General features: G+C 36.8%; 1 protein-coding gene across 1 annotated transcript in view; it reads left to right on the top strand.

Annotated features, from left to right (window-relative positions):
* The window catches only part of ARID2 (AT-rich interaction domain 2), a 169,453-nt gene extending 156,597 nt beyond the window's left edge, over positions 1-12,856 (top strand). The window contains exon 21 of the mRNA XM_040489031.1: positions 9,772-12,856. Within this exon, the coding sequence (XP_040344965.1) occupies positions 9,772-9,916 (145 nt within the window). The 3' untranslated portion in view covers positions 9,917-12,856. The remainder of the gene's footprint in view (positions 1-9,771) is intronic.
* Positions 12,857-13,151: the final 295 nt, after the last annotated feature.

The raw sequence follows: 13,151 nt of genomic DNA, 5'->3' as shown, positions 1-13,151 counted from the left end.
AAAACAGTTAAAATCTAGAATATATAAGAAACTCCTAAAACTCCACAACATAAAGCAATCTGATTTTAAAAATGGGCAGGGGCACCTGGGTGGCTCAGTCAGTTAAGCATCCAACTGTTGATTTCAGCTCAGGTCATAATCTCAGGGTTTGTTAGTTCAAGTCCCACATAGAATCCCTACTTGGGATTCTCTTTCTCTCCCCCCCCCCCACCCTTCCCCCACTCATGTGCACCCTTTCTCCCTCCCTCTCTCTCTGAAAATAAACTTAGCAAAAAAAAAAAAATACAATAAAATAACAAAATAAAAGTGGTCAAAGGACTTGAATAGACATTTCACCAGAGAAGATAAACAAATGGCCAGTAAGCACATGGAAAGATGCTCAACATTATTGATTGTTAGAAAAGCACAATCATAACCACAGTGAGAGCCACTTCACAGTTATTAGGATGGTTATTATTTAGGGGCTCAGTAGGTTGAGTGTCTGACTCTTGATTTCAGCTCAGGTCATGATCATGGGATCAAGCCCCGTGTTGGGCTCCATACTAAGTACGGAGCCTGCTTAAGATTCTCTCGCTTTCCCTCTTCCCCTCTCCTGAGCTGTGCTCTCTCTCGCTCTCTCTGTCTCTCTAAAAAACAAAAAAAAAAAAAGGAAAGAAAAAGAAAACAAGTGTTGACATAGATGTAGAGAAATTGGAACCCCTGTGCATTGCTGATAGAGATGTAAAATGGTACAGCCACTGTGGAAAACAGTATTTTGGTTCTTCTAAAAATTAAATATAGGTTTGCTATTTGATCCAGCAATTCCACTTCTGGGTATATACACAAAAGAAAGTAGGGAATTGAAACAACTACAAAGGAATTTGGGGGGAAATGGGGAGTGACTGCTAATGGGTATTAGGTTTCTTTTTGGAAGGATGAAAATATTCTAAAACCATGGTGATGGTAGACAATTCTGTGAATATTCTTTTTTTTTTTCAACGTTTATTTTTTTGGGGGGACAGAGAGAGACAGAGCATGAACGGGGGAGGGGCAGAGAGAGGGGGAGACACAAAATGGAAGCAGGCTCCGGGCTCTGAGCCATCAGCCCAGAGCCTGACGCAGGGCTCGAACTCACGGACCGCGATATCGTGACCTGGCTGAAGTAGGACGCTCAACCGACTGCGCCACCCAGGCGCCCCAATTCTGTGAATATTAAAAACCACCAAATCGTACACTTAACTGGGTGATTTGTATGGTATATGAATTATATCAGTAAAGCTATAAAGATTAATTTAAAAAATTAAATGGTAATATAAAGCTTATAATGGAATATAGTAGTCCTCTACTTATCTCCTACCAACCTTCAACAGGGAGCTTTCAACAGTTTGAACTAATTTTTCTGGTACTTGCCTCCATATTTCTAAATAATATTCTTATGTTACTATTTCATAATTTACCTGTTTTACACATTGACTGTTGATATTCTTTCTAAAGAATTGAATACTCTTAAAACCTCTCTTTCCCCTGCTTTTCCTTTGCTCATAACATTGTTATATCACAGTTTTCAGTTAAATCTTAAATCAGATATTGTCAGATTGTTTGATGCTCATCCAAGTGCTACTGTTATTAAAGTTTTCTTTCTTTCTTTGTATTTCTGGGGTTAATGATTGTCTTGCTTTTTGTTTAGCTTTTTATGGACCTAATGGTGATTTCTCTATATATTACAATTATTTCTCAAGCCCATATATAAGCTATCCAGATGCCCAAACACAGTTGTTAAATCTCTCTCACCTTTACATTTTTCCCCTGCAGTCTAGACAGCTTGCTTTCTAAGCCTAGTACATAGCCATTCTCAGGAATTCCTTCAATATTGAATCCCTTTCTCTTGTATTCAAATTATTTCCTTTACTTGACTTACTCCCTCATCGTGCTAAAGCATATCCTCCAATATTAAACTCCACAGGTCTGAGAATGTCTTTAGTCTATTCTTACTCATGACAGTTTGGCTAGATTTAGAATTCCAGATTGAAAAGTCTTTTTTTTTTTTAAGTTTATTTATTTTTGAGAGAGACAGAGACAGAATTTGAGTGGGTTAGGGGCAGAGAGAAAGAGAGAGACACACACAGAATTTGAAGCAGGCTCCAGGCTCCGAGCTGTCAGCACAGAGCCCTATGTGGGGCTCAAACTCTGAGCTGTGAGATCATGACCTGAACTGAAATCGGATGCTCAACCGACTGAGCTACCCAAGCGCCCCATTTTTTTTTTTTTTTTTAAAGTCTGTGAGGGCATTGTCTAATGTCTTCTAGCATTCAGCTTTGCTGTTAAGAAGTCTGTAACTTTCTGGTTCCCATTCCTGTGTTTGTGATCTATTTTCTCCCTAGAAATGTTCAAGATCTTTTTTTTCTCCTTAATTTCTGATATTCTGAAATTCTATGATGTTGTGTCTTAGTGTAGGTGTTTTGTTGTTGTGATCATTGAAGTGGGCATTTCATTTCAATGAATCCTTTCAATCAGGAGATTCATGTCCTTCAAGATGGGAATTTTTCTTGAATGTCTCTTTTTATAAGTCCCTGCCAACCATTGACCCTATTCCCCATTTCTGAACTTAAGTTTTTTGGATGCTAGACCCTCACAGATTAATCCTCTAGTTTTCTTTTCTCTCTTAGCTTTCATTTTTGTCTGTTTAATGTATTTCCTGGGAATTTCCTTGACTTTGTCATCAACTCTTAAATTCTTACTTAGCCTATCCTGCTTTAATTTCTAAGAGCTCTGAGTGCCAGTGTTGCTGTTTTGTAACACCCTGTTCATATGTTGAATACAATGCCTTCTCATCTCTCTGAGGATATCAATGCTAGGATTGTTAAATTTTTTTCTGTTTCCTCCAAATTCTTCAAATAAAGGACACATTAGTGGTTCAGTCTGTTGAGCACCCAACTCTTGCTTTCGGCTCAGGCTCAGGTCCTGGGACCAAGCCCTGCGTTGGGCTCTGAACTGAGTGTGGCGCCTGCTTGGGATTCTCTCTCTCCCTCTTCCCCTCTTCCCTGTGCTCGCTCTCGCGCTCTCTCTCTCTCTCTCTTTCTCTCTTCTCTCTCAAAAAAAAGTAAATTCCTCAAATGAGCATTCAGTCTTCATGTTTTAAATTAAGAATAAAATATCAACATGCTAATCGGAAGCTCTGAGTATGTGATCTCCACTTGTCACTGGTGATTGCCATTTTTGGTGATCCCTAATGATCCAATTTGTTTATTAGAAGCTCTTCAAATATCAGTCTCTAAAGAGAGATTTTGTTTCTCCAGAGAAGAATCTCTGATTTTCTTGCCTTTGGAGGTGGGCAGTTTGGAGGAGGGTCAATGTGAAATCCTGTGTTCTGGAAACAGAATGGGAGAGGGGAACCAAGAGGACCTCATTTTTGTTCAGTTGATCCCTCACCCTCCGGTAGTCCTAAGCTTTTCTGGTTTATTTCTTCAGAAAATTTTCTTTAAATCATTTTGGTACTGTTTTGGGAAGGACAGAAGAAAAAACTCTGTCAAACTGCTGAGTGTCTTAAATTGTGTTGACTAATGCTACTTACAAATTATTTTTTCTTATCTATTAAGTATATTAAAGTGACACAATGTTTATCCTTTGTAAAATGTAACAAAATAAAAACCTTGAAATTTGAAATTGAAAGAATACCATTTTATACAACAAAATGGGCATATTTTGTTTATCTAGTGAGTGCTTATTTCTTTAAAACCCCAAAAAGTAGAAGATATTAATTTATATCAAAAATGAAATTGTTACAAGGCACCTGGCTGGCTCAGTTGGTGGAGCATGTGATTCTTGATCTTGAGGTTGTGGGTTCGAGCCCCTATGTTGGATGTAGATACTACTTACAAAAATAAATAAATAAATAATTTAACGAAAGAAAGAAAGAAAGAAAGAAAGAAAGAAAGAAAGAAAAGAACGAAGAGAAAGAAAGAAGAAAGAAAAAAGAAGTTGTTACCTTAAAGTCATCCTGATGATTTAAATTTAATCTTTCTAAGTTTTATCCATGTGACATAATAATAAAGAATACTTTTGGGGCGCCTATGTGGCTCAGTCAGTTAAGCATCTGACTTCAGCTCAGGTCATGATCTTGCAATTTGTGGGTTTGAGTCCTGCCTCAGGCTGTCTGCTCTCAGCATGGAGCCCGCTTCAGATCCTCTGTCCCTCTCTCTCCCTCTCTCTCCCCCTTCCCCACTCACACTGTCTCTCTCAAAAATAAATAAACTTTAAAAACAAAGTAAAATATTTTTTAAATAATACTATTTTAAAAATACATTTTTAAATACTATTGTTAAACTATCAATTTGAAAAAATACTGTAATTGGTGAAGTTTTTGAAAGTTTTTTTTCTTTATCAAAATGTTCATCAATATAGGAGGAAAACAATTTGATCCCACTTTGTAAGTTTTTTATTATTGAAGTATAATGTAAGTGTTAGTTTCAGGTGTATGATACAATGACTGAACAATTCTGTACATTACTCAGTGGTCATCAGTATAAGTGTACTTTTCATCCCTTTAACTATTTCACTCATCCCCTCACCTACCTCCCCACTAGCAACCACCAATTTGTTCTCTGTATTTAAGGATCTGTTTTTTGTCTCTTTTCTGTTTGTTCATTTGTTTTGTTTCTTAAATTCTACATGAGTGAAATCATATGGTATTTGTCTTTCTCTGACTTATTTCACTTAGCATAATACCCTGTAGGTCCACCCATATTGTTGCAGGTGGCAAGATTTCACTCTTTTTATGACTAATATACCAGTGTGTGTGTGTGTGTGCATGCATGTACTTACACCACATCTTTGTTAGCCATTCATCTATGGATGGACAATTGGGTTGCTTCTGTATCTTGGCTATTGCAAATAATGCTGCAATAAACAGGGGTGCATATATCTTTTCAAATTATTTGAGTTACTTTAAAAGTTTTATAGGACTTTATTTCTTTTCTAGAAAAAATTGTAGAAATTTCATAATTCATTTAAAAATTTGTTTAGGACCACCTGGTTGGTCGGCTTATTTGGTTTAAGCATCCAACTCTTGATTTCAGTTCAGGTCATGATCTCATGGTTCGTGAGTTCAAGCCATGCTGTCAGTGCAGAATCTGCTTGAGATTCTCTCCCTTTTTGGCTTTCCCTCACTAGCTTGCATGCATACACACGCTCGCTCACTCAGAATAAATAAACGTAAAAAAATTTGCTTAATCAATTTTTTAAATAAATCATACCTAAAATATAAAAACCAGAAGTGTATAAAAGCTCCATGAACCATCACAGAGTGAACCACCCATATAACCAAACATCCAAGTTCAGAAATAGAGGAGGGATGCCTGGGTGGCTCAGTAGGTTAAGCTACTGACTCTTGATTTCAGTTCAGGTCATGATGTCAGTTCATGAGACTGAGTGCTGCACTGGGGCTTTGCGCTGAGTGCAGAGTCTGCTTAAGATTATCTCTCTCCCTCTCTCTCTGCCCCTTCCCTCCCCCCCACCCCAAATAAATGAATGAACATTAAAAAAAAAAAACAAAAAAAAAGAGGAGGGCCAGTATTGCAGAGCCCCTTTGAGTCCCTACTGCCTTTATCCCATTTTCCTTGGTGGGATCGCTGTCCTGATGTTACCCATAGAATTTTACCTGGTTTTAACTTTATATAAGTAGAATCATACGGGATATATTCTTTTGTGTTATCTTCTTTACTCATCTTTTTTTTGTGTGAAATTCATGTTACATGTAGCAGTACATTGTTCATATTCTTGCAGTATATGATTCTGTTCCACGAGTATACTCAAATTTGTTTTTTCCATTCTACTTTTGGTAGGCTTATTGGTTGTTTTCAGTTTGGGGCTATTAAAAATAGTGCCACTATCGGGGCGCCTGGGTGGCTCAGTCAGTTATGTGTCTGACTTCGGCTCAGGTCATGATCTCACAGTTTGTGGGTTCGAGCCCCATGTCGGGCTCTGTGCTGACAGCTCAGAGCCTGGAGCCTGCTTCGGATTCTGTGTCTCCCTCTCTCTCTGCCCCTCCCCTGCTCATGCTCAGCCTCTCTCTGTCTCAAAAATAAATAAAAACATTAAAAAAAAAAATAGTGCCACTATGAACATTCTGTACATGTTTTTGGCCATATATGTATATATTTCTGTTGAACTTTTAAGAATGATTGGTGATTCAGAGGATATTACAACTTGAATACATAATGCCAAACAATTCGAAAGAGATTTTATCAATTTATGCTCCCTCCAGCATTGTAGGAGAGTCACTGTTGCTCCACATACTTTTCAACATTTGGTATTATAATTTTTAATTTTAGCCATTTTGGGGGCTGTGTACAGTATGGAAACTACATAAAAGTCAATATCAAAATAGCTAAAAAACATGAAAAAATGCCCAACTCCTTAGTCCAGGGTTATTTTAATGAAGGCACCACATTCTTGGGTTATCACAATGATGGTTGATTTTTTTTTTCTGACATTTAATGTGAAATTTTTCACACATAAGGTAAACTTGGCATAATTTTGCAATGAACACCTATATACCAGTCACCTAGCCTTTTTTAAAAATGTTTATTTGTTTTTGAGAGAGAAAGAGCAAAAAGTGGGGGAGGGGCAGAGAAGGAGGGAAGCACAAAAACCCGAAGCAGGCTCCAGGCTCTGAGCTGTCAGCACAGACCCTGATGCGGGGCTCAAACTCACAAACCATGAGATCATGACCTGAGCCAAAGTTGGACACTGACAGAACCACCCAGGCACCCCTCACCTAGCTTTTACCATTGACTTTTTACTGTGCTTTTCTTACCACATAACTGTCCATCCTTCCACTCAGCATCACTGTGTAGAAAAAAATTTTTTTAAGTTATAATTAAAAAGAAATAGCTGCTTTTATGGAGTAATGACACATTCAGATGATAAGCTAAATATTGCCTGCTTTCACTTAATGAAGGGAATAAAACTTTAAGCATAGGGGCGCCTGGATGGCTCAGTGGGTTGAGCATCTGACTTTGGCTCAGATCATGATCTCATAGCTCGTGAGTTTGAGCCCCGCGTCGGGCTCTGTGCTGACAGCTCAGAGCCTGGAGCCTGCTTTGGATTCTGCATCTCCCTCTCTCTCTGCCTCTAACCTACTCACATTCTGTCTGTCCCTCTCAAAAATAAACAAACACTAAATAAAAAAGTTTTTAAAAAAACTTTAATCATACCTAGAATATAATTTTAATTTTCAAGTCCTCTCTTAAAAAAGCAGCCATCTTATTCCTCTCCAGCTGTTTTCTGACATGATCTGAATTTTTATTTAGTTTTATCTTAATTTTGTCAAGGACACTTAACATGAGATCTGACCTCTCAACAAGTTGTTAAGTGTATAATACCTTATGGTTGACTATAGGTACAATGTTGTACAGTGTATCTCTCAAGTTTATTCATCTTGCTTAACTGAAACTTTATGCCCATTGATCCTCATTTCCATCTTGCCCCCAGCCCCTGGCAAACACCATTTCAGTCTTTTATTCTGTGAATTTGACACCTCTAGAAACATCTGAATTTTCTAAGCATGAACGAAGCTTGATACAGAATTATGCCTGGCAGTCTCCTATGTTTAGAAAGGTACCATGGAGAAAAGTCAAACAGTCCGATGATCTTGCTAATTCTGCCACTACTGTTTAGCTAGAAAGTCATTTCAGTTTTGGATGCCTGAAGGTGTCCTCAAGTTACTCATCTGTAAATTGAACAGGTTAAGCTAATTGTTTCCCATATTCCTCCTTTTCCTACAATATATTAACATTACTGGGTGCAGAACTATGTATTATTTCTTTAAAAATACAGAGTTTAGGGGCGCCTGGGTGGCGCAGTCGGTTAAGCGTCCGACTTCAGCCAGGTCACGATCTCGCGGTCCGTGAGTTCGAGCCCCGCGTCGGGCTCTGGGCTGATGGCTCGGAGCCTGGAGCCTGTTTCCGATTCTGTGTCTCCCTCTCTCTCTGCCCCTCCCCTGTTCATGCTCTGTCTCTCTCTGTCCCAAATATAAATAAAACGTTGAAAAAAAAAATTAAAAAAAAAAAAATACAGAGTTTGGGGGGCACCTGGGTGGCTCAGTCGGTTAAGCTTCCGACTTCAGCTCAGGTCATGATCTCATGCTTTGTGGATTCAAGCCCCATATTGGGCTCTGTGCTGACAGCTTAGAGCCTAGAGCCTGCTTCAGATTCTGTGTTTCTCTCTCTCTCTCTCTCTCTCTCTCTCTCTCTCTCTCTCTCTGCCCCTCCCCTGCTTACACACTGCCTCTCTCTCTCTCTCTCTCTCTCTTTCTCTCTCTCAAAAATGAATAAACACTAAGAAAACTTAGAGGTTTGTAGACTTTGTTTTTGTTTTATAGATTCCACATATTAGTGAAATCATATTTGCTTTTCTTTGGCTTACTGTACTTAGCAAAATACCCTCTAGGTCCATCCATGTTGTTGCAAATGGCAAGATCTCATTCTTTTTTTTTTTTTTTTTTTTTTTTTTTTTTTTTTAATGATTGAGTAGTATTCTATTGTGTGTATATACCACATGTTTATCCATTCATCTGTGGATGGACACTTAGGTGCTCCATACGTTGGCTATTATAAATAATGCTTCAGTAAACATAAGAGTGCATGTATTTTTTGAAATTAGCTTTTTCATTTTCTTTGAGTAAATAGTAGTGGGATTACTGGATCATATGAATTCCTATGTTTAAGAAATTTTGAGCGACCTTACATATTTGGTAGAATTCACCAGAGAACTACTGAGCCTGATGCTTTCTGTTTGGGGAGGTTACCTTTTTTTATTATGATTCAATTTCAATCTTGAATAGATTCAGATAGTCTATTTCACTTTGTGTGACATTTGGAAGCCTATTTCTTTCAAGGAAGTGGTCTGTTTTGTCTAGAGTTTCAAATTTGTGGGCATAGTGTTATCCATATTCATTCTTTGTTGCTTTTAATGTTCATGGATCTGTAGGGATCCTTGGTACCTTTCCTCTTTCATTTCCAGTGTTAGTAATTTGTATACACACTCTTTTTTTCTTAGATAGCGTGTCTTAGAGACTCAGTGATTTGGTGGTATTTTCAAAGAATCAGCTTTTGGTTTCATTGATTTCCTCTTTTCAATTTCATTGATTTCTACTTGAATTTTTTCTTCTGCTTACTTTGAATTTAATTTGCTATTCTGTTACTAGTTTCCTAAGGTGGAAGCTTAGATTATTGATTTTAGATCTTTTTTTCTAATAATATGCATTCAAACAATGCTATAGATTTCCCTCAAAGCACTGCTTTCACAGCATTCCACAACAGATTTTAGTAAGTTGTATTTTTATTTTAATTTAATCTTAAATATTTTTAAAATTCTTTTGAGATTTCTTCTTTGACCCATGTATAACTTAGTGTTACATCATGTATTTGGGGATTTTCCAGTCACCTTTCTTTTATTTCTGGTTTCATTCCATTTTGGTCTGAGAGCTGACCACATTACTACCAGAATTCTTTGAGCCATCTTTTATACATGTGGCTTTTCAAAGTGTATTAAAAGCAACAGTATATAGATGTGGTAAACACACTTGTTCACTGAAAATCACTACATAGATACAAGGAAATCTGTCGTGCTTAGAAACATCTTTTATCCACGGAAGTTCATAATGTATTCCATTCACTAAAGGGAACACATTTTCTCAATGAAATAAAACTTAAAATCTTTAAACTCGTAAAATCCGTAAGAAATCATCACTGACCTTGGATACTGACGAACTTCTGTATGTTTTTTTTCCAGATTGTTAAAGAGACATGAAAACAACTTATCAGTGCTAGCCATTAGTAACATGGAAGCTTCCTCCACCCTTGCCAAATGCCTTTATGAACTTAATTTTACAGTTCAGAGTAAAGAACAAGAAAAAGACTCCGAAATGCTGCAGTGAAAAATAATTCCACTTCTCTAGTGGGGACTCAAAGTCAGATACATTTCACATACTGTTACTGAAGAAAGCACCAAGTCTTAATGGAACAGAGACCATAGAATGAATTATTTTATCTCCTCCCATGATGCTGAGAGGAAGCTTCGTATTCTGATCTCTGAGCGAATCCCTTTGTTCTCTGTTTAAAAAAAAAAAAAAAATCTAAAAAGAAAACGAAAAAAACTGCTGTGGGATTGTCAACCAGCTTATCTGCAGGATGTCTCTCAGATCTGATAAATCCTGATGGAAACTGGTATGATCAGAATTCAGTACCATCCACATTGGAATATACATGGAATATTGTAAAACCTACATGAGCAGATGAAATAGAAGCATTAAATATTTTTATCTATATCCAAAAAGGAGCACATTTTTATATTTACAAAACCGTTTAAGCTGGTTTGAATAATTAAAAAAAAAAAAATTTCAGCACACCTATACCCCCTGATCTCAGAGGGGGCCACCAATATCTAGCTATGGATTGTGTGTTTTGTTTAGAAATCAGTAGCTTGGTTTTCTTACTTGAGCCAATATATTTTCACTTATTTATTATCATAAAAATTTACCAGTCTGAATAGATCTTGTAAATATTTGTGAATAGAATGAACACCTTTCATGCCACTGCAGCCACTGGAAATACATTCTGTGGTGTCCTAGAAGCATTATTGGTAGGTTCTAAAGTTTTCTAGACTTTCCTGTCAATTGTAAGTAATTGTGATATATTCTACGCAGTGGATGAATGTTCTTTAAATTTGTGTAAATACTTCTGCAAAGGTACTGATGCTGTAAAGTCAAAACAGTTTTGTGGAACTGTGATTTTTTTTTCTTTTTTTTCCTTTTTCTTTTTTTTCTTTTTTTGTTTTGTTTTGTTTTGTTTTGTATTATACACCTTGTAGAACTCATTTTGCTGGCTGAAAGAGTATGGAATAATATATCTCATGTCATTTTTGTAGAAGAAAAACTATTTGAAGGTATTTTTTGGTTTTCCCTAACATGTATCCACTGTAAACGTTTGTCATGTGCAAGCTCAGAGCTTGGACAGAATTTTTTGTATTTGTAAATTGGTTTAAATACATGGAATTTTATACAGGTTTTCTCCTGTGTTATATATGCATTATGTGCAGGTATGATATTTTCTTCACTACTTTTTCTATCTTAATATAGTGTGGAATTTTATTGTATTATTCTTCCATTCTTAATACTGTACCACATTCCTGCTCAGAAACTGCTCACTTCCTTAAATTGTCTTTTCCCCCAGCGTGAAATGTATCCATTTATAACTGCCTATTGCCTGTTCTATTAGCATCCAAAAATGTGGAAGGCCTCCCAACCACCATTTCTGCTGTGTCCTTAGGATGTGCAGTAAAAAATATAGACCTAACAGTTTATGTTATAGAATGGCTTTATTTACTTTGGTGACTGTTTATAGTTTTTAAATAAAAGACTGAACATTTTCTTGAGTCTTTCATTTCTGAGTATGCTTAAAACATTCTTTAAAAATATAGAGAGAATCCCAAATTTAGCTGAAAGCAGGGTCCAGTCACCTATTTAATTATATATCGATTTTTAATTCGTTAAATAGAGAACAGAGAAAAGAGATCCTTTACGTGACAAATTTGCATGAGATAGGAGATTGAGAGTATTTTCCATTTGTTACAATGTAAAACAAACCCAGATTATTATTTGATACTGTGTTTCTTGGAGTGTTGGTTCAGAACCACAATGTACCCAAATCTTCAAATTGAATTTAGGAGCAGATTCTTAGAATAAAAGGATCTTAGTTTGGATATATATACAAAAAAAAAAAAAAAAATTAATAGTTTGATTCAACTAGTATCAACGGAAATTCTAATTTGTCCCTGCAAGGGGGACCTTGGCGCTGCACTCTGCCATGTGCTAATGAATGCTTCAGAGACTTTTTTGTCCAACATTAGCCACGATCATTTCCTAGGGTTGTGGGGTTTATTCTTGACCCACCTCCCGAGATTGGGGCTGCCAGCAGACGCCGCAGAGATCATGCAGTAACACTAAAATGAGCCTTGTCTCCCCCACACTTGTACGGCTCCCAGTTGTTGGTATCCGTTGGCCAACATTCATTGTCCTTGCCTAAAAATCTCAAAATTTCCTAAAATAATCTTGTGTAAAATGAGTGTTTGTTTTAAAGATACATTTCTTTGCAAAATAAGGAACTGCGATGGTAATTGGATCGGAAAGAGAAGAAACTCCAGGTTCAGAAAAATGGTTTTCGTGTTCACTCTTCTTCCACCTCATTGGAACTGCATGCGTGCTGTAGCTCTAGCTTTTGTGCTTTGATATGGAAATATAAATATGTCTGTAGCCCCTCCAAGCGTTGGTCTCAACAGAGAATTTTCTAAATGTATTTGACCTAAGGAAACCAATTATGGCTTCCCACTTAGGTTTTCTCGTATAGCTTTCTAGAACTATATAATGAAATAACGTGGACTTTCTGGGTAATGGAATTAAAGTGCTCTTGCACAAGAAGTTCTTCATAACCCTCTCATTCATGAAAAGGTGCTCCTCGCTAGACAGAAACTTGCTGATTTCCAGTATTGTTATTTTGTCTAAAGTTCTGTAAATACATGCTTTAATGTTATCTTTGAGAAATCTATGTAAATAATATAGTCTACAACATAGAGACTGTACAGTTCTGTGTTATATATGTGCCTAGTGCTCTGTTGGCACTCAATAAATTTTAAGTAACAAAATTGATAATCATATAGCCAAGGCATATTTTTCTTCCAAGCTCTAGACAGGATGTGACTATATACTAATGAGACTCCGTAATACAAGCCACACGTGAAAACTCGTCTCATTACTTTATAGTCATGCCATGTATGTTTTTTTTAACCATAAAATGACAATAAAAACGATTTTTTAAAATGAGATTGTTTTGGATAAGTGACTTCTGTCCTGATCTTAATCACTGTGATTAAACATCAAACAAAGAAAACATGATGTTCTTTACCACCCAAGCAGAAGCTGCTAAGAAGCACAGCAACAGGATGACCCCACTGCCAGATGGCCCCTGGTCACGTTTCTTAAGTACACCTCTGGAGTTGATTACAAAAGAGCGAATGGGGTATGTTATTTTTATGCAAACTACTTTATACTGGACACTGCTGTTCTTGAAAAAATGTTTACTATCTTAAGACCTGTCCATATCGGTTGGTATGTCAAG

The sequence above is a fragment of the Herpailurus yagouaroundi genome, unplaced genomic scaffold (genome assembly GCF_014898765.1).
Source record: "Herpailurus yagouaroundi ecotype Mexico unplaced genomic scaffold, PumYag 166, whole genome shotgun sequence".
NCBI classification, from domain to species: domain Eukaryota; kingdom Metazoa; phylum Chordata; class Mammalia; order Carnivora; family Felidae; genus Herpailurus; species Herpailurus yagouaroundi.
Note: the sequence above shows the minus strand (reverse complement) of the source record. Positions and strands in the feature narration are given on the sequence as shown.